General features: G+C 37.9%; 1 protein-coding gene across 1 annotated transcript in view; it reads right to left on the bottom strand.

The window, feature by feature from the left end:
• Window positions 1-21,921, bottom strand: part of RP1 (RP1 axonemal microtubule associated) — a 152,279-nt gene that overhangs the window by 30,584 nt on the left and 99,774 nt on the right. The window contains exons 8-12 of the mRNA XM_033202786.1: window positions 13,115-13,193; window positions 8,560-8,635; window positions 7,629-7,705; window positions 7,492-7,523; window positions 7,185-7,314 (exon numbers count right to left, since the gene is read on the bottom strand). Of these exons, the coding sequence (XP_033058677.1) occupies window positions 7,185-7,314; window positions 7,492-7,523; window positions 7,629-7,705; window positions 8,560-8,635; window positions 13,115-13,193 (394 nt within the window). The remainder of the gene's footprint in view (window positions 1-7,184; window positions 7,315-7,491; window positions 7,524-7,628; window positions 7,706-8,559; window positions 8,636-13,114; window positions 13,194-21,921) is intronic.

Genomic DNA, 21,921 nt, shown 5'->3' with positions numbered 1-21,921 from the left:
CCAGGTCTTGTGCCTCACACCTGTAATCCCAGCACTTCCGGAGGCCAAGGTGGGTGGATCACCTGAGGTCAGGAGTTCGAGACCAGCCTGGCCAACATGTTGAAATCCTGTCTCTACTGAAAATACAAAAAAAAAAAAAATTGTCTGGGTGTGGTGGTGCATGCCTGTAGTCCCAGCTACTTGGGAGGCTGAGGCAAGAGAATTGCTTGAACCCGGGAAGAAGAAGTTATAGTGAGTGGAGATCACGCCACTGCACTCCAGCCTGGGCGACAGAGTGAGACTCTATCTCAGGGGCAAAAAAAATGATAGCGATTGCAATGAATCTGTAGATTACTTTGGGAAATTTAAGATTTCCAGTTTACAATCATGGACTATCTCTCCATCTATTTAGGTCTTCTTCCTTTCAAAAATGTTTAATAGCTTTGAGTATACAAAGACTTGCATTTCTTGAATTTATTGCTAAGATTTTGATGCTATTATAAATAGTTCTCCTAAATTAACTTTTGGATTGTTCATTGCTACTTCATAAAAATACAAATAATTTTTCTGTGTTGATCTTGTATCCTACAATCTTTATGACTTCATGTATTAGGTCTAATATTTTTGTGTGGATCCTTTAGGATCTTCTATATATTATATCATGTCATCTATAAATATAGTTTTACTTATTTTTTTTATTTGGATGCCTTTTATTTCTGTTTCTTGCCTGTTCTACCTAGAACTTCCAGTAAAATGTTGAATAGAAGTGGCAAAAACAGACATCCTCATCTTGTTTTTTATTTAGGGGTATAGGGGCAAAGAAGGAAAGCTTCCCCCTTCACCCTCTGAAGGTTCACTGAAAATGAACTGATGAAATGCAGATTAATAGGAGAAAACAAACAAATTTATTCTAATGTGCATGCTACCAAATAACCAATGGGGTAAAAATGCTCCATAGGGGAAGATTAGGTGGGGTTGTAGCAGTAAATGATTTTGGGGAGGAAATGAACGGACCTGGAGGCAGGCATTATCTTATGAATGATTCTTTTTGGAAACTGAATGAGATGGGACTAGAGAACAAATACTATTAATAGTTGGGACAAAGTTCAAATTTCATCTGGGCTGTAATGGTGTTAAATTTTCACTGTCTTCCTCTGTGATATGAGTTTTAATCTTCTCTGATTGATGGAATTTCAGGGAAGGAACTGAAGGCAATTGTGTTCCTCTCTGGGGTCCAGTTTTTAGGTAGAAAAGGAAACTTCAGAGAATAGCCTCATTCTCTGCTTTGGGAGAGACAGAGGATTAGAGGGGTGGGGGTCAGAGAGACCTTGAGACTGCTTCTTTAGTTCAGCATGTCAAAGCACCATATTTCAGGATACTGTTTTCTGAGTTCCAACACGGAAAGCTTTCAGTCTTTAACCACTGATTACATTAGCTGTGGGTTTTTCATAAATGCTCTTCGCCATGTAGAAGAAACTCCCTTCCATTACTAGTTCATTGAATGTTTTTATCATTAAAGCGTGTAATTACTTTTATATTAGAAGTATTTTTTCCTAATGCTTGCAATGCCTTCTACAATGAATATTTTTTAAAATGTATCCATCATAAAATAGGCATCAATATTAACACTGAATATTCAGGACTTCCCACTGCAGAATGTAGAAGTGAAACAGCAACATGAGAAAAAAAAAAAAAATGAGGATTACAATTAGAGATTAGAGTAATACTGCTCTTTCCATTCCTGGCCATAACTTAGCGTGAAAGGAAGGTAGAGCCCCTCCTAGTGTCCAGAGTAGCAAAATATTGTAAGCAATTACCTTACAGAACAGTTTATGAACTGCTGCAGTTAGCGACCTAATGTTGTGTAAAATATTACTCCCAAACTTCCCAGCATTAAAACAAACATTTATTTCTTGCAATTTCTGCAGGTCAAGAATCTAGGAGCAACTTATCTGAGTGGCTCTTCATAAGGTTGCAATCAAGTTGTTGGTTGGGGCTGTAGATATCTTAAGGCTTGTCTGGAGCTGGAGGATCCTCCTGCAAGATGACTCACTCAAAGGGCTGTTGGCAAATGGCTTCTATTCCTTGCAATGTCAGCCTCTCCACAGGGCTGCTTGAATGTCCTTATGACATGGCAGCTGGCTTCCCCAGAATGAGCAATCCGAGAGACAGGGCCAGCAGGAATCTGTAATACCTTTTATGACCTACTCTTGAAAGTCACACAGTCATTTCCACCATATTCTATGTTTTAGAAGACAGTCACTAAATTCAGCTCATGCTCATGGGGAGAGGAATCAAGTCCCACCCTTTGAAGGGAGCAGTATCAAGTAATTTGTGAAATATTTTAAAACCTCAACATTGAAAAATGCAATTATCAGGTGGCTGGTAAGATGGCCGAATAGGAACAGCTCCGGTCTGCAACTCCCAGCGAGATCAATGCAGAAGGTGGGTGATTTCTGCATTTCCAACTGAGGTACCCAGCTCATCTCATTGAGACTGGTTAGATAGTGGGTGCAGCCCATGGAGGGGAGCAGAAGCAGGGTGGGGTGTCGCCTAACCCGGAAAGTGTAAGGGGTCGGGAAACTCCCTGCCCTAGCCAAGGGAAGCTGTGAGGGACCATGCCATGAGGAAAGATGCACTCTTGCCCAGAAACTACACATTTCCCATGGTCTTCACAACCCAAAGACCAGGAGATTTCCTCTGGTGCCTACACCACGAGGGCCCTGAGTTTCAAGCACAAAACTGGGTGGCTGTTTGGGCAGACACTGAGCTAGCTTCAGGAGTTATTTTTCATACCCCAGTGGCATCTGGAAAGCCAATGAGGCAGAACTGTTCACTCCCCTGGAAAAGGGGCTGAAGCCAGGGAGCCAAGTGGTCTAGCTCAGCAGATCTCAGCTCCACAGAGCCTAGCAAGCTACTATCCACTGGGGAAATTCTTGTGGCCAGCGCAGCAGTCTGACGTCAACCTGGGATGCTCCAGCTTGGTGCGAGGAGAGGCATCCGTCACGTCATTACTGAGGCTTGAGAGTAGGCAGTTTTCCTCTGACAGTGTAAACAAAGTTTCCAGCAAGTTTGAACTGGGCAGAGCCCACCGCAGCTCAGCTAAGCTGCTGTGGCCAGACTGCCTCTCTAGATTACTCCTCTTTGGGCAGATCGTCTCTGAAAGAAGGGCAGCAACCCCAGTCAGGGGCTTATAGATAAAACTCCCATCTCCCTGGGAGAGAGCACATGGGGGAAGGGGCAGCTATGGGCACAGCTTCAGCAGACTTAAATGTTCCTGCCTACTAGCTCTGAAGATAGCAGCAGATCTCCCAGCACAGTGCTCGAGCTCTGCTAAGGGACAAACTGCCTCCTCAAGTGGGTCCCTGACCCCTGTGCCTCCTGACTGAGAGACACCTCCCAGCAGGGGTCAACAGACACCTCATACAGGAGAGCTCCAGCTGGCATTTGGTGGGTACCCCTCTGGGATGAAGCTTCCAGAGGAAGGAACAGGCAGCAATATTTGCTGTTCTCCAGCCTCTGCTGGTGATACCCAGGCAAACAGGGTGTGGAGTGGACCTCCAGCAAACTCCAACAGACCTGCAGCTGAGGGGCCTAACTGTTAGAAGGAAAACTAACTAAATAAAGGAATAGCATCAACATCAACAAAAAGGACATCCACACAGAAACGCCATCTGAAGGTCACCAACATCAAAGACCAAAGGTAGAAAACTCCACAAAGATGACGAAAAATGATTGCAAAAAAGACTGAAAATTCCAAAAACCAGAATGCCTCTTCTCCTCCATAGGATCACAACTCATCACCAGCAAGGGAACAAAACTGGACAGAGAATGAGTCTGACAATTTGACAGAAGTAGGCTCCAGAATGTGGGTAATAACAAACTCCTCCAAGCTAAAGGGGCATGTTCTAACCCAATGCAAAGAAGCTAAGAACCTTGAAAAAAAGGTTAGAGGAATTGCTAACTAGAAAAACCAGTTTAGAGAAGAACATAAATGACCTGATGGAGCTGAAAAACAGCACAAGAACTTCGTGAAGCATACACAAGTATCAACAGCCAAATCGATCAAACAGAAGAAAGGATATCAGAGATTGAAGATCAACTTAATGAAATAAAGTATGAAGACAAGATTAGCAAAAAAAGAATGAACAAAGCCTCCAAGGAATACGGGACTGTGTGAAAAGACTAAACCTACTTTTGATTGGTGTACCTGAAAGTGACAGGGAGAATGAAACCAAGTTGGAAAACACTCTTCAGGATATTATGCAGGAGAACTTCCCCAACCTAGCAAGACAAGCCAACATTCAAATTCAGGAAATACAGAGAACACCACAAAGATACTCCTCGAGAAGATCAACCCCAAGACACATAATTGTCAGATTCACCAAGGCTGAAATGAAGGAAAAAATGTAAGGGCAGCCACCGAGAAAGGTTGGGTTACCCACAAACAGAAGTCTATCAGACTAACAGCAGATCTCTCTGCAGAAATCCTATAAGCCAGAAGAGAGTGGGGGCCAATATACAACATTTTTAAAGAAAAGAATTTTCAACACAGAATTTCATATCCAGCCAAACTGAGCTTCGTAAGTGAAGGAGAAATAAAATCCTTTACGACAAGCATATGCAGAGAGATTTTGTCACCACCAGGTCTGCTTTACCAGAGCTCCTGAAGGAAGCACTAAAAATGGAAAGGAAAAACTGGTACAAGTCACTGCAAAAACATACCACATTCTAAAGACCATCGACACTATGAAAAAACTGCATCAACTAATGGGCAAAATAAGCAGCTAGCATCATAATGACAGAATCAAATTCACACAAAACAATATTAACTTAAATGTAAATGGGCTAAATGCCCCCAATTAAAAGACTCAGACTGGCAAACTGGATAAAGAGTCAGGACCCATCAGTGTGCTGTATTCAGGAGACCCATCTCATGTGCAAAGACACACACAGACTCAAAATAATGTCATGGAGAAATATTTACCAAGCAAATGGAAAGCAAAAAGAAAACATACGTGTGCATGTATCTTTATAATCGAATGATTTATATTCCTGTGGGTATATACTTGGTAATGGGATTGCTGGGTCAAATGGTATTTCTGGTTCTAGATCCTTGAGGAATTGCCATACTGATTTCCACAATGGTTGAACTAATTTACGTTCCCACTAATAACCTAGGTGATGGGTTGATAGGTGCAGCAAACCACCAAGGCACACGTATACCTATGTAACAAACCTGCACATTCTGCACATGTATCCCAGAACTCAGAGTAAAAAACAAAAAAAAAAGAAAAATTAAATTTTTAAAAAGGAGAATAAAAGTCAAGAAACAACAGATGTGTGCTGGTGAGATTGCAGAGAAAAAGGAATGCTTTTATACTGCTGGTGGGAATGTAAGTTAGTTCAACCATGTGGAAGACAGTGTGGTAATTCCTCAAAGATCTAGAAGCTGAAACACCATTTGGCCCAGCAATCCCATTACTGGGTATATACCCAAAGTAATATAAATCATGCTATGATGAAGATACATGCCTATGTACGTTCACTGCAGCACTATTCACAATAACAAAGACATGGAATCAACCCAAATGCCCAACAATGACAGACTGGATAAAGAAAATGTGGTACGTAACTACCATGGAATACTATGCAGCATAAAAAGAAATGAGATCATGTCTTTTGCAGGGACATGGATGGAGCTAGAAGCCATTATCCTCAGCAAACTAATCCAGGAACAGAAAACCAAACACTGCATGTTCTCACTTATAAGTGGGAGCTGAATGATGAGAACAAATGGACACATCGGAGAGTAGGGGTCCAGGTGAGGGAGAGCATCAGGAAGAAGAGCTAATGGATGCTGGGCTTAATAACTAGGTAAAGGGTTGATCTGTACAGCAAACCACCATGGCACAAGTTTACCTGTGTAACAAACCTGCAACACCCTGGAACTTAAAAGTTGATTTAATATATATATATATATGTACAAAAAATAAAAATAGAAAATATAAGATCATAGTTTCCTAATATGCAAATTTCTCTCTTTTAATGTACCTGACTGCTTGTGCTGGTACCATTGGGACCTCACATTGTGATACTGCAGGACTGGAGTTCAGGGAACCCAACACAAGAAACTGCTCTGGCTGGTGCACTTGATGTGAGAAATAAATGGTCTTGGTCTCTGACCCAGTAGTTTCCTACAAGTGAGGTACAATTTAGATCCTTCACAGTTTCTGATTTAACAATGGGAGATATTTTTGCGGCCATATCTGCAAATATAGGATACTAATAAAGAAAAAGAATAACAACAGTGGCAGCAGAGAACCCAGGGAATAGGATGAAGGGCCACTTTGACTGATGTAAGTGGATAAGTAATCTCAAGTGGGAACCAATTTTTGCCAAGGTAAGGAAAATGTCTAAAGAATAATTTTGGAAACAGAAGCTCCTAGGAAGTATTTTTAGACAGATGCTTATTTTCATACAGGAGAAAACTGGTTGTTCCCTAGGATCTCAAATATGAGGCAGAAGGGGTTACATTTTGAGACATGCTGTAGGTTAGTAGCTCCAGCACATCCTCGAGACTGAACGGCACAGTTTCCAGCATAGTAAAGTACAGTTAAATTCACAGGTGTAGCAGGCAAATATTGTTTAAATAATAAAGGTCCAAATTCAAAAAGAGTTGGAGGTTTGGGTTTATAGTCAAACATCTACCATCATCAGTTTACTCTTTTGTTAATTCTCATGGTTATAGCTTCATGACATGCAGATATTAAACATCAAATCTCGTTTTTCCTTGCCTTGTTTTCCTTTGTACATTTATTAGGACACTAGCTACAAATAACAATTATTAGAATTGTTGTATTTGTCTTCTTCATTAGATTATGAATGTCTGAAATTTAGAATACTATTTTAATTATTTCCTCTGGTGCTCAAATTATTTAACATGGTGTTTTGATAACTGCCTACATTTTATTCTTCAATTAATTAATGCCAAATATACATATTTTTCACAGTGCCCAGATTTAAAGCCTGTCATCTATTTATCATTTTTATTAATGCAGAGAGTAAATTATTTAAATGGCCTAACACTTGTGTAAAGCTATCTGTAAAAAGAACAATACTATAAATTAAACAATGTCTAGAAATCTACATTCCTTTAACTCCCAGAACTGTCCAGCACCACAAGCTTTGTATGATGGTTTTACCATATTTGTCTGTCTTCTCTCCAATGGCATCAACTGTGCCATCTGGATGCAGACGGACAAACCCTCCAGTCAGCTTGTTATAGAACTGAAGAGTATTTCCTTTTGTAAACTTCCAGCTTTCTGCAGTCCACTAAAAAGAAAAACAAAACAAAACAAACAAAAACACCAGTATGAGAAGAAACAAAGAGAAGAAATTGCTAAGAAACAGTACTTACTAGACACTACAGGCTGTTTTGTTTTAACACATCAAATAGTCATTTGAACATTGTTTATATGAAATAATCTTAAAGCCCCCAAAAAATCTTACTGTTTCTTTTCTCTTAAGTTCCAGCTTCTGCCCTGAGAAGATAAAGGAAAGAGAGGGTCATTAATTTCAGAGTGTCATGCTTTCTCCAGTCATCATAAAACATAGCTTTCCAGGAAATGTGTATACATGATACCTACTTGCAGAGAAGATACTGTTATCCCTGGCATACAGTTCTCTGACAATTTTACAATCATCTTCCCCCTGATCTAGCCATCTGTGAAGAGAAAAGTGCATCGATTATTTTCAGACTTTGTATTTACATTAACCATTGGCAATTATCTTCCCAAGTCAGAAATACAAGATAGCAGGAATTGAAAAAGACGTGACCATCTGGCTCTCAAAGGCAGAGCAGTACAGAATGGGAAAGAAAATCCTAAAATGACTACAAGACTGCAAGGGTGGTAGAAGAAGCAGTTACTATCTGGAAAGGCTAAAATATGTTTTTGAGTTACTCAATCGGCCTGCTAACTGTCAAAATCATAGATGTTACATTCACTGGATCAATTTATCCTGTCCTTTGGTCACTAACTATAGTTTAAACTCTAATCAGTTATTTCATAAATGGTTATTATGGGTTCCACAGGAAAAGAGGCAGGACAATGTCAAAAAAAAAAAAGCAAATCTATCACCAAAGCAAACTTATCACCACTGCTGGGAAAATAACTCAAAAATCAAGGTCCATTGACAGTGAGTAAGCACTATCATCTTTGTATAAAAAGCTACGTGAAACACTGTGTACATTTATTATTTTTGAACCGAATTTCGGACCTAGTCCAAAGGGAATACGTTTTCTTGTCAGAGACTTTCATTTTTCTTTCTGATATGTACAGAGAAGTCATATTTTTAAAAATCTATCTTAATTTACCATTAAATATTAAATTTATATCATTAGGAATGATGATAAATATAATAAACGTCTTTCTCAATAGCATAAAGAGCCGCTAAGGTTAATATTCACAAAAGTTAACCAACAAAGCCTCAGTGACTAGGAACAACTAAATAAGCTACCCAGTTCTCAATGCATAAACTTGGAATGGATTTTTTCAATGTAAAAGTACGCCTACAAACCTGTGACAGAAGAACACATATTCGTAATTTGTTGTGGGATCCTTGATAACAACATCATCAAGAAACCAGCCATTTCCTAAACACAAATTAAAGAATGAAAATGTAACATGAATAAATATGGTCCAATATTATTTCAAGTTTTGAGAAACAAGTTCTAACTTCCAAATATACATAAAGGCCTTGCACAATATAAAGCTTTAGTACTTCAAATAAAGCAAAACAGAAGTAAACTGTAAGGAATGTATTTCTTGTACATATAACAAAAGCAAAGCATTATTTTAAGGCTTCATACCTTATGATATCTATTTCAGTGTGCTTTTCCAAACAATTGAAAATAGAACAATTCTGTAGCTGCTTTTAATTTCATAAACTGCATTCATAATCCCAAACCTAACATGTTCCAAATAATATATACTTGATGAGTTACCAACACTTTCTATTTCCAGGAAATTTTTAAAGTTCAAATTTAAACAAAGTTTGCATAAAATATATATGTTTTGATAGACTAAAAATGAGTAAGCATTCAGAAATTCTGTCCAAGCACATAGACTCAGCTGGTATACATAAAGGTAGAAATTTCTTTTTAAATGTTTAATTTCATATTAATTTGTAAACTAGAGTTAGTTAAAATCATTTTTACTTACACATAAAATATTTTAATTAGTCAGAGTGGTTTTGTCTATGCAAAGATCCAGCTCAAAATACATACTACTCTAATTAAAATTATTGAGTTGGTGAGTGTATACTCATCAGCTATAGGATAAAATTTATTTTTTTCTTTTATTTTTTATTTGTATATGTTTAGAGACAGAGGCTCACTCTGTCACCGAGGCTGGAGTGCAGTAGTGCAATCACAGTTCACTGTAGCCTTGAACTCCTGAACTCAAGCAATCTTCCAGCCTCAGCCTCTCAAGTAGCTGGGATTCCAGGTGTGCACCACCATGCCCAGCCAATTTTTAAATATTTTTGTAGAGATGGGGTCTTGTATGTTGCCCAGGCTGGTCTTGAACTCCTGGCCTCAAGCGATCCTCACACCTCAGCCTCGCAACATGCTGGAATTATAGGCATAAGCCACTGTTCTCAGCCAAATAAAACTTTTTAACACAGCATACAAGACCCTTCAGCTTACTCTTCAGCTTCATCCCTCATCACATACTCCCATTATTGAGTAGTGTTAAACTCCTCACAGTTCCCTAGACCAGTGGTTCCCAAACTTAGCATGCATCTGAATCACCAGGAGGGATTACAAAAGCACAGACTACTGAGTTCTACAGTTTCTAATTCAGTAGGCCCAGCACAGGCGGCCTACAGTGATCAAATGTCCCAGTTTACCCAAGACAGAGGGGTTTCCCAGGATGCAGGATTCTCAGTGCTAAAACCAGGACAGCCATAGGTAAACCAGAATAGCCACAGGCAAACCAGGATGGCTGGTCATCCTAGATAAGATCCCAAGCATTGAATCTTCAACAATTTTCACAAGCAATGCTGATGGCCCAGGAACCACACTTTGAAAACCACTACTATAGATGATTCATATGCATAATTCTATACCCTTACATATGCTGTTTCCTTTACCTGGAACAAAATCTCCAAAATGTTATTTAATTTCATTTTTAAATGCTATCTCCCAAAAAAGAATTACTTGTTTCCTTTAAGGAAAAATAAAATGTTACCAGAATTCTAAACTGAGTTTTAAGAACTTCCGGGGAGGCTGTAAAGAAAACTCTTAGAGCTAATGATACATTAATTTTAACAATACTTTGTAAGTTAATAAGTTAGTTTTTAAATTATTAATGTAAAAATATATTGTCTACATTTTTGTCATGTTTTTCCCATAAGAAAGAACCAGAACTGGATTTAGAAAACTAGAAAAGATGGGTTCCTGAAGAAAGCTAGGCTGTTCCTGCACGGATTAGGGAGAGGTAAGAATCTAGAAAAGTCTTATTAACCAGCATTGTTTACATATGTATGTTGGTGAGTAGGTATTTAGAGCAGGAATCATTTACCTTACTATCTTCTCAGATTATCTGCCTACAATTCCACTCCGACTGCTGTCCAGACTGTCCTTTCTCTGTGGCCAAAGGCAACTGAGAAAGCCTGCAGATTTTTATTCAAGTGGGGGTCATGTAACAAATTCTAGATGGCACACGTTCTTCAAGTGGTTTCTTCACAATGGAAAAACCCCTTCTCCCCCCTCCTATTACTGGCAGTTGGTGTATAGATATCAAAACTTACAGCTTTCATACTCAGTGGTGAACCCATAACTTGTTGTCTGTCCCTTCCTTCATAAGTCCTGAATATGTAGCCTTGTGCCTACATTTAGGATGGTGCTGGGATGGGTCTAAATACATGTGTCCCCATAAAATTCATCTATTGGAACCTAAGATCCAATGTGACAACATTAAGAGGTGGAGCCCGTAGGATGTGATTAATTCATGAGGGCCCTCATGAGTGGGATTAGTGCCCTCATAAAAGGACTTCAGGGAACTAGCTAAGCCTTTTTGCCCTTCCACCATGGGAGGACAAAGCTAGAAGCCCCTCCCAAGACAACAAATGCCAGCAGTTTGATCTTAGACTTCTCAGCCTCCAGAAGTGTAAGAATAAATTTGTGTTCTTTATAAATTGCCCAGTCTAAGGTATTTTGTTACAGCAGCCTCAAACTAAGTAAGACAGATGGTGAGATCTTGCTTCTATTATTTTATTCTTATCTTTTGAGACCTCAGCAGAAAATGAGACAGAAAAAAACACCATCATAACATTCTGTTAGACTGTCCTTATAGTTCTGATTTTCGCTTTGGCCCAAAGTCATGAAGAGGACTGAAACACCTTAAATGACTAATTTTTTTTTTACTTTCACCCTTTTAATTAAATTTTTGTTTTACTAAATTGTAGCAGAGAATGTGGCTTGGAGAAATTTAGTGAGATTTTCTTTTTGGCCTAATATCTGAGTCAAATTATAAAAATGTTTCATGAAGTTTTGAAATGAAAGTGTTTCCCTATCTAGAAAGTACAAGCATCTGAGGAGAGTAACTTAAGTATCCAACTAACCTATCAAAATCTGAGACATATGATAAAATTCTATCCTATCTTCTTTTCATTTCTTCTTGACTATCTAAGAGTATTTTACTTTATTTATTTGCCGTATTATCTATGGAATAAAGGCTCATGACTCTTATAATCTCATTGTGAATTATAAACTTTATCAAAAAATTACCCTTCTTGTAACTTTTCATGTTTGTTGTCTTGAATTTTACTTTATCTTACAATAAGGTTATAACTAAGATTGTTTCTTTTATTTACATATTTCTGATACATCATTGCCTAAACTTTTATTTTTAATATTACTGGGTCATTTATTTCAAGTGTCTCTTTCATAGAGCATATAATTGGACATTGAGATTTTTTAGGTTGAAAATTTTTGCCTTTATTTCTGTTTAGAAAAATTAACAGAAACTCAGAAATAAGGCTAAAAGATGACACATGTCCTTTCAATATTGTAGTAGAACACCAACAAGCTTGTCTGAGAATCATTTGACTCACTGTGGGAGTGTAACATTATTTGACTTAATATCTACTATGGATTCAGGTCTAGGATCTGTAAAATTAGCTATCAACTGACAAAAAATAATATGCAAATAACTTACATCTGTTCAAAATATAGATATATTTTGTCTGAGAGAGAAGACAACCTCAAAAGTATATTTGTATTGTCTATAGAACATTGGTCATATTTTTTATTAATCTTATTCATAATTATTTTTTTCATGGATTATATGTACATATTTTTTAGTTTCTTGTAACCTCCCTTCAACCAACTTTGTAAGCCTCCTAATTCCTTCATTAATTATCTAAACACATTGTCTATTCTGTATTTGTATAACAATCTTGTCTTACTTTGAAAATTATAATTTGACACATTTTAGTAAGAAAGTTTATCACCTTGTTTGATGCATTTGGGGTTTTTTTCCTTTTTCTTTTTTTGCTTTGTTATGTGCCCTTTAGTAGTCTGTCTTTTGTTAAATGGATTTTGTTTATCTTATAATTGTTTTATACAGTAGCAGAAAATAAATTTATTGGGAAGATGTGAGTCATCTCACAGAGTTGATGAGAAGACTGAGGAAAAGCATGAATAAAATGGCAGCCGAGAACAGCTGAGACCTCACTGCCATGACAGTCTCCTTAACATGCCACTGTTGGACAATCAGTAGCCTTCAAGGAATATCACCATCAGGAGATATGACTGCTGCCTCCACCACTAGCATGCTGGAATGCCGCCACATGTCACAACATATAAATCCCCAGTCTCCTCTAATTTTTAAAATTATTCTTTCTAGCATTTAGGCCCATCCTAGATTATCCCCTATGTCATTTTGAAGAAAAATACATCTAGTTAAATTTTAAACGGTATTTTGGAGACAATATTTTGATTTCACATAGTCAATACATAGAGATCCATTTTCTACCAATTTTCCACAGTATTTTCTAGATTTGAACAGAGTTTCACAAAAATAGAGTGAAATCAAACCTTCACGAACTCTCTGTGGAAGAGCCTTACCTGGGCCAAGTCCATCATGGCCTATCACAATCTTACACAAATCTCCAAGGTGCACAGCCTCCAGGAAAAAGGTGTCAGTCTATAACGAATCAAAAAGTATAATTAGATCTAGACTATAACTCTGATTTATACCAAGAGTATAAATTCAGATGCAGTATTTTTTTTTTTTTTTTTTTTTTTTTGAGACAGGATTTCCCTCTGTCACCCAGGCTGGAGTGCAATGACACAATCTTGGCTCACTGCAACCTCTGCCTCCCAGGCTCCAGTGATCCTCCTACTTCAGCTTCCTGAGTAGCTGGTACTACAGGCATGTGCCACCATGCCAGGAGAATTTTTGTATTTTTTGTAGAGATGAGGTTTGGCTATGTTGCCCAGGCTGGTCTCGAACTCCTGGGCTCAAGCAGTCCGCCCACCTCGACCTTCCAAAGTGCTGGGATTTCAGGCGTGAGCCACTGCACCCAGCCAGTAAAAATTGATTGTAAAAATTAATTTACAATTAAAAGGAGCCATAGTTGTGCTCCAATGGTTTACATATTCAGAATATAGATAAAAAGTGAAAATCACAGAATACTTTCGATAAAATCAAAGATAACGCTATAGGTTTCAATCCAAGAAAAATACATGATGTAGCATATCCATTAAAAAATGATAAGAAAACAAAAAATAATCTTTGTATAGTGTATTATGTTTCAAAATATTTTCATATGCATTTATTTTATTCGCAAAAATTTGCTAAGGGAAAAAAAAAATCCTTTCTACAGATAAGAAAGTTGACGCACAGATCCAGGATTAGAGCTCAGCTCCTTCCTCTGACACGTAATAAGACTATTTTCTTTTGAACCTCCTTGTCTCTGCATAAATGCACTATTAATAATATAAATAATGAGAAACAAAACCATTAGCATTCATTAACAAAAAATATACTGTTCATGCCTGGTACAAATTAATGGATAACATTGTTATCCCTTTAACCACCAAACAGAACAGTTAGAAAAGCAGGACTTTCGGGCCGGGCGCGGTGGCTCAAGCCTGTAATCCCAGCACTTTGGGAGGCCGAGACGGGTGGATCACGAGGTCAGGAGATCGAGACCATCCTGGCTAACACAGTGAAGCCCCGTCTCTACTAAAAAATACAAAAAATTAGCCGGGCGCGGTGGCGGCGCCTGTAGTCCCAGCTACTCGGGAGGCTGAGGCAGGAGAATGGCGTGAACCTGGGAGGCGGAGCTTGCAGTGAGCCGAGATCGCGCCACTGCACTGCAGCCTGGGCGACAGAGCGAGACTCCGTCTCAAAAAAAAAAAAAGGAAAGAAAAGAAAAGCAGGACTTTCTATGCAATAAAAGAAAATTATGAGTTATGATATTTATAATAATCAATATAGAGAACTCTAAGGAAAAGAGAAGAAACATATAATGAAATATGTTGACATGTTCATTAAGAAATAGTTGGGTCATCAAGGAAAGCTGAGATAAATATAATATGAAAAAATGTCTATAATTTACTCAGTAAAAGAAAAAGTTAAATATATGCATATCAATATTAGAAATAATAAAATAATGTATCTGGCTTCTACATCCAACAATAAAATTTGCTGTATATAATTATCCACATTTAACAATATACATACAGATTTAAACATCAACAAAGATGGGAGAGATGTCAAGAAAATGGCAGATAAGGAAGCTCCAGGCTCCAGTTTACACATGGAGACACTAAGTTAACAATAACATAAGAACTAGAATACTCTTCTTTGAAAACTTTAGAAACCACTTGAGAGATGCAGCACCCAGGCCAATGCATAACCAAGAAAGGACTTCATCCAAAAAGGGCAAAAAAGTTCAAGCTATTTTACATGCCCATGCCCTACCCCTACCTGGCATAGTGCAGTACAACAGGAAGGAAACCACCCACACTCCAGAACCTCCCTCAGGACAGAAACAAAAGAGTGGACCATACATCCAAAATTCTGTCTTGTCTGAAGACTGCCTGAGAAACTGTTTTTTTTCTCCCCTGACTTGGGGCCATGACAGAAATGGCAGATAGTGTGGAAGGCTAAAAGACAGAGGTCAGTCCTGCAGCCTGTCTTTTCAGCAGAGCTTCTTCAGTACAGCAGAGAGACAAGGCAAGCAAGAGATTGTGGGCTCTGGATAAGAAACAAGAGCAAGCAATTAAGGAAATTAAGATACTTAAAATCAAATACATAAGCCCAGGGAAGCCCAGAAAAGGTTTGAGAGGTCCCAAACCTCCACCAGGGCTGATCAATGCAAGTTTTCCCCTAGTAAAGTCTATGACTCATAATGACTGTGAAGTATGGTTGTATTTCTAAATGTTCAAATCTCAACAAAAGATCACAAATCTGACAAAGAGGAAAACATGGCCCGATCCAAGAAATGAATGGTTCCATGAAATAACCCTAAAGAAATACAAATCTCATCCTGGCTAACACGGTGAAACCCCGTCTCTACAAAAAAAAAATACAAAAACTAGCCGGGCGAGATGGCGGGCGCCTGTAGTCCCAGCTACTCGGGAGGCTGAGGCAGGAGAATGGCGTAAGCCCGGGAGGCGGAGCTTGCAGTGAGCTGAGATCCGGCCACTGCACTCCAGTCCGGGCAACAGAGCGAGACTCCGCCTCAAAAAAAAAAAAAAAAAAGCAATACAAATCTCTACACTTCCTAATAGAAATTTAAAACAACTATCTTAAAATATTAAATGAGCTAAAAAGAATGCAGAGAGACCAACTAAATGAAATCAGTAAATTCAGGCATGAATACAATGAAAAAGACAGAACTATAAGAAAAAACCAAACAGAAATTCTAAAGCTGTTAATATAATAACTAAACTGAAAAATTCACTAATGGCGTTTAACATCAGATTAATAAGGCAGAAGAATCAGCTTTCTTGAAGGTAGGTCACTTGAAATCATCAAGACAGGAGCAACAAAATAAAAGGGTGAAGAAAAGTGAAGAGAGCATAAGAAACTGATGAGACACCATTAAACAGGCCAACATATGGATTATGGGAATTTAAAAAGGAAAAGAGAGAGATAAAGGGGCACAGAGTTTTTTGAAAAAATAATGGCTGAAAACTTCTAAAATCGGAGGAGTGAAATGCGTATGTAAATTCAAGAAGTTCAATGAGCTAAAACTAAAATAAACAAAAAGAAATTCATAGACACATCATAATCAAATTGGTGACTTTCAAAAAGACAATCTTGAAAGCAGCAAGAGAAAGACAACTCGTCATATATGAAGGAGATTCTACAAAATCATGAGTAAATTTGAGTAGAAACCATTCTGGCTAAAAGGCAACAGGATGATACACTCAAAGTATTAAAGATGTAATCCCAGCACTTTGGGAGGCCGAGACGGGCGGATCACGAGGTCAGGAGATCGAGACCATCCTGGCTAACCCGGTGAAACCCCGTCTCTACTAAAAAAAAAAAAAAAAAAAAAAAGTATTAAAAGAAAAAAAACTCTCAACCAAAAATTTTACATCAGGCAAAACTGTCAAAAGTGGAGAAGAAATTAAGACTTTCCCAGATAAACAAACTGAGTAAGCTCACTACCACTCGACTTACAATACAAGAAATGCTAAGGAAGTCATTAAAGTTGAAATAAAAGGACACTAGACAGCAACATGAAGCCATATGAAAATATGAAGTTTGAGCCCGGGATGCAGAGGCTTGCAGTGAGCCGAGATCAGTACACTGCACTCCAGCCTGAGCAACAGAATGAGACCCTATCTCAAAAAAGAAAAAGACAAACAAAAAAGAAAAAAGGAAAAAGGAAGGAAGGAAGAAAGGAAAGGAAGGAAGGAAGGAAAAAAATAAAGTTCTTCAATAAAGGAAATAAAGAGACAAACATTAGTAACTTGTATTATTGTAATTTTGGTGCATAAATCCACTTTTACTTATATAGAATTTAAAAGACAAAAGTAGGTATGCAATATATAAAGATATAATTTCTGACATCAATAACATAGTTGGAGGGTGGAGCTGTAAAGGGTGACAACTTTTGTGTGCAACTGAAGTTAAGCTGTTATCAATCTAAAATAGAATATTATAACTTTAAGATGTTTTATATAATTGCAACAGAACCCACAAAGAAAATATCTACAGAATACACACAAATGGAAAGGAGAAGGGAATCAAAGCAGGTCACTACAAAAAGATCAATGAGACACAAATGAAGGCTATAAGAGAGAAAAGCAGGAGGGGAAAGCTATAAAACATATAGAAAACAATTCACTAAATGACAACAGTAAGTCCTTCCCTATCAGTAACTTTTTAAGTGTAAATGGATTAACTCCATATGAAAAAACACAGATGGGCTCAATGGATTTAAAAAAAAAAAACAAGATCTAACTATGCTATCTACAAGAGACTGATTTTAGATCTCAGGATAGACATAGGTTGAAAGTGAAAAGATAGAAATTCTATGCAAATGGGAACCTAAAGAGGGAGACAGTGGCCATATTTATATCAGACAAAATAGAGTTTAACTCCAAAACTGTCACAAGAGACAAAGAAAGGTACTATATAATGATAATATGGTTAATTCACCAGGACTTAATGTTTAATATATAAACACATATATAACAGTATTATATATATAACACATATCTATGTGTTATATAACTATATATGTGTTATATATGTTATATATGTATTATATATGAGAACACTTGGACAGGGTGGGGAACATCACACACGGGGACCTGTCATGGGCATGGGGTAGGGCGGCAGGGGGAGGGATAGCATTAGGAGATACACCTAATGTAAATTAGGTATATGGTAATTAGATATATGGTAAATTAGGTAAATGGGTGCAGCAAACCAACATGGCACATGTATAACTATGTAACAAACCGGCACGTTGTGCACATGTACCCTAGAACTTAAACTATAATATATATATAACAAAGTATATAATATGTTATATATATATCATATATATTATTCATAATATATATGCACCTAACATCAGAGTTTAAATGCATGTATGTATACATATATATAGATACATATATATGTATGCATATATACATATGTATATATGTATGTATCCACATATATATAAAGCAAACTTTTACAAAATTGAAGGGAGAAATAGACAGCAACACAATAATAGGAGATTTCAATGCCCCACTTTCGATAATGGATAGAAAAATGAAACAAAAGATCCATAAAGCAAGAGGACATGACCAACACTATAAACCAATTGGTCCTAACAGACATATATGGAACCACCAACAAACATGGAACATTATCCATGAGAGATCACAAGTTAGTTCACAAACAAGTCTTAACAAATTTAAGAAAATTAAAATAATATAAAGTATCTTTTCCAATCATGGTGGAACAAAACTAGAAAATAGTAGTAGGTGACTGGAATATTCACATATATGTGGAATTAAACAACTCAGTTTTTTTGGTTTTATGTTATTTTATCTTTTTTTAAATTATACTTTAAGTTCTAGGGTACATGTGCACAACATGCCATTTTGTTACATAGGTATACATGTGCCATGTTGGTTTGCTGCACCCATTAACTCATCATTTGCATTAGGTATATCTCCTAATGCTATCCCTCCCCCTGCCCTCTGACCCCATGACAGGCCCCCATGTGTGATGTTCCCCACCCTGTGTCCAAGTGTTCTCATTGTTCAATTCCCACCTATGAGTGAGAACACGCGGTGTCTGGTTTTCTGTCCTTGTGATAGTTTGCTCACAATGATGGCTTCCAGTTTCATCTATGTCCCTGCAAAGGACATGAACTCGTCCTTTTTTATGGCTGCAGAGTATTCCATGGTGTATATGTGCCTCATCTTCTTAATCCAGTCTATCATTGATGGACATTTGGGTTGGTTCCAAGTCTTTGCTATTGTGAATAGTGCCACAATAAACATACATGTGCATGTGTCTTTATAATAGCATGATTTATAATCTTTTGGGCATATACCCAGTAATAGGATCACTGGATCAAATGGTATTTCTAGTTCTAGATCCTTTAGGAATCACCACACTGTCTTCCACAATGGTTTAACTAGTTTGACACTCCCACCAACAATGTAAAAGCATTCCTATTTCTCCACATCCACTCCAGCATCTGTTGTTTCCTGACTTTTTAATGATGGCCATTCTAACTGGTGTGAGACGGTATCTCATTGTGGTTTTGATTTGCATTTCTCTGATGACCAGTGATGATGAGCATTTTTTCATGTGTCTGTTGACCACATAAATGTCTTCTTTTGAGAAATACCTGTTCATATCCTTTGCCCACTTTTTGATGGGGTTGTTTTTTTCTTGTAAATTTGTTTGAGTTCTTTGTACCTTTGGGATGTTAGCCCTTTGTCAGATGGGTAGATTGCAAAACTTTTCTCCCATTCTGTAGGTTGCCTGTTCACTCTGATGGTAGTTTCTTTTGCTCTGCAGAAGCTCTTTAGATTAATTACATCCCATTTGTCTATTTTGGCTTTTGTTATCATTGCTTTTGCTGTTTTTGTCATGAAGTCCTTGCCCATGCCTATGTTCTGAATAGTATTGCCTAGATTTTCTTCTAGGGTTTTTATGGTTTTAGGTCTAACATTTAAGTCTTTAGTCCATCTTGAATTAATTTTTGTATAAGGTGTAAGCAAGGGATCCAGTTTCAGCTTTCTATAAGTTTCAGCTAGCCAGTTTTCCCAGAACCATTTATTAAATAGGGAATCCTTTCCTCATTTCTTGTTTTTGTCAGGTTTGTCAAAGATCAGATGGTTGTAGATGTGTGGTGTTATTTCTAAGGCCTCTGCTCTGTTCCATTGGTCTATATCTCTGTTTTGGTACCAGTACCATGTTGTTTTGGTTACTGTAGCCTTGCAGTATAGTTTGAAGTCAAGTAGCATGATGCCTCCAGCTTTACTCTTTTGGCTTAGGATTGTCTTGGCAATGTGGGCGCTTTTTTGGTTCCATATGAACTTGAAAGTAGTTTTTTCCAATTCTGTGAAAAAAGTCATTGGTAGCTTGATGGGAATGGCATTGAATCTATAAAATACTTTGGGCAGTATGGCCATTTTCACAATATTAATTCTTCCTATCCATGAGCATGGAATGTTCTTCCGTTTGCTTGTGTCCTCTTTTATTTCGTTGAGCAGAGGTTTGTAGTTCTCCTTGAAGAGGTCCTTCACATCCCTTGTAAGTGGTATTCCTAGGTATTTATTATCTTTGTAGCAATTGTGAATGGAAGTTCACTCATGATTTGGCTCTCTGTTTGTCTGTTATTGATGTATAGGAATGCTTGTGATTTTTGCACATTGATTTTGTATCCTGAGACTTTTCTGAAGTTGCTTATCAGTTTAAGGAGATTTGGGGCTGAGATGATGGGGTTTTCTAAATATACAATCATGTCATCTGCAAATAGGGACAATTTGACTTCCTCTTTTCTGAATTGAATGCCCTTTATTTCTTTCTCTTGCCTGATTGCCCTAGCCAGAACTTCCAACACTATGTTGAATAGGAGTGATGAGAGAGGGCATCCCTGTCTTGTGCTAGTTTTCAAAGGGAATGCTTCCAGTTTTTGCTCATTCAGTATGATATTGGCTGTGGGTTTGTAATAAATAGCTCTTATTATTTTGAGATATAGTCCATCAACACCTAGTTTGAGAGTTTTTAGCATGAAGGGGTGTTGAATTTTGTCGAAGGCCTTTTCTGCATCTATTGAGATAATCATGTGTTTTTTGTCATTGGTTCCGTGTATGTGATGGATTACATTTATTTATTTGCATATATTGAACCAGCCTTGCATCCCAGGGATGAAGCTGAATTGATCATGGTGGATAAGCTTTTTGATGTGCTGCTGGATTTGGTTTGCCAGTATTTTATTGAGGATTTTTGCATTGATGTTCATCAGGCATATCAGTCTAAAATTATCTGTTTTTTTTTTTTTTTTTTTTTGTCTCTGCCAGGCTTTGGTGTCAGGATGATGCTGGCCTCATAAAATGAGTTAGGGAGGATTCCCTCTTTTTCTATTGATTGGAATAGTTTCAGAAGGAATGTTACCAGCTCCTCTTTGTACCTCTGGTAGAATTCAGCTGTGAATCCATCTGGTCCTGGGTTTTTTTTGGTTGGTAGGCTATTCATTATTACCTCAATTTCAGAGCCTGCTATTAACAACTCACTCTTTTTTTTTTTTTTTTTTTTTTTGAGACGGAGTCTCGCTCTGTCACCCAGGCTGGAGTGCAGTGGCGCGATCTCGGCTCACTGCAAGCTCCGCCTCCCGGGTTTACGCCATTCTCCTGCCTCAGCCTCCCGAGTAGCTGGGACTACAGGCGCCCGCCATCTCGCCCGGCTAATTTTTTGTATTTTTTTTTTTAGTAGAGACGGGGTTTCACCGTGTTAGCCAGGATGGTCTCGATCTCCTGACCTCGTGATCCACCCGTCTCGGCCTCCCAAAGTGCTGGGATTACAGACAACTCACTCTTTAAACCATCATAGGGTTGAGTAATGTCAGCAACATGGCAGACTAGGAGGATTCTGACTTTCAATTCTTCCATGGACGTACCAAATAAACAAATACAAATACATCAATTCACTTGGAGAGATATCCAGACACTTATTGCAACACACACACACTGGGAAACTGAGAAAATATCCACATCGAAACAGGTAGAAAAAGCTGAGACAAGCTCCTGCCACAAACTACACCCCAGAAATAGCACTGCACAGTCAGGAGCTTCTCCAGCTTCAAAAAGGAAGTGTTTGCTTTTTATCTGGAGCCCACAATCTCTTGCTTGCCTTGTTGTCTGTCTGCTGTACTGAAGAATATCTGCTGCAA

This window comes from Trachypithecus francoisi, unplaced genomic scaffold (genome assembly GCF_009764315.1).
Source record: "Trachypithecus francoisi isolate TF-2019V2 unplaced genomic scaffold, Tfra_2.0 Lachesis_group7, whole genome shotgun sequence".
NCBI lineage: Eukaryota > Metazoa > Chordata > Mammalia > Primates > Cercopithecidae > Trachypithecus > Trachypithecus francoisi.
The sequence above is the reverse complement of the archived record's forward strand: the minus strand, read 5'-3'. Positions and strand labels throughout refer to the sequence as shown.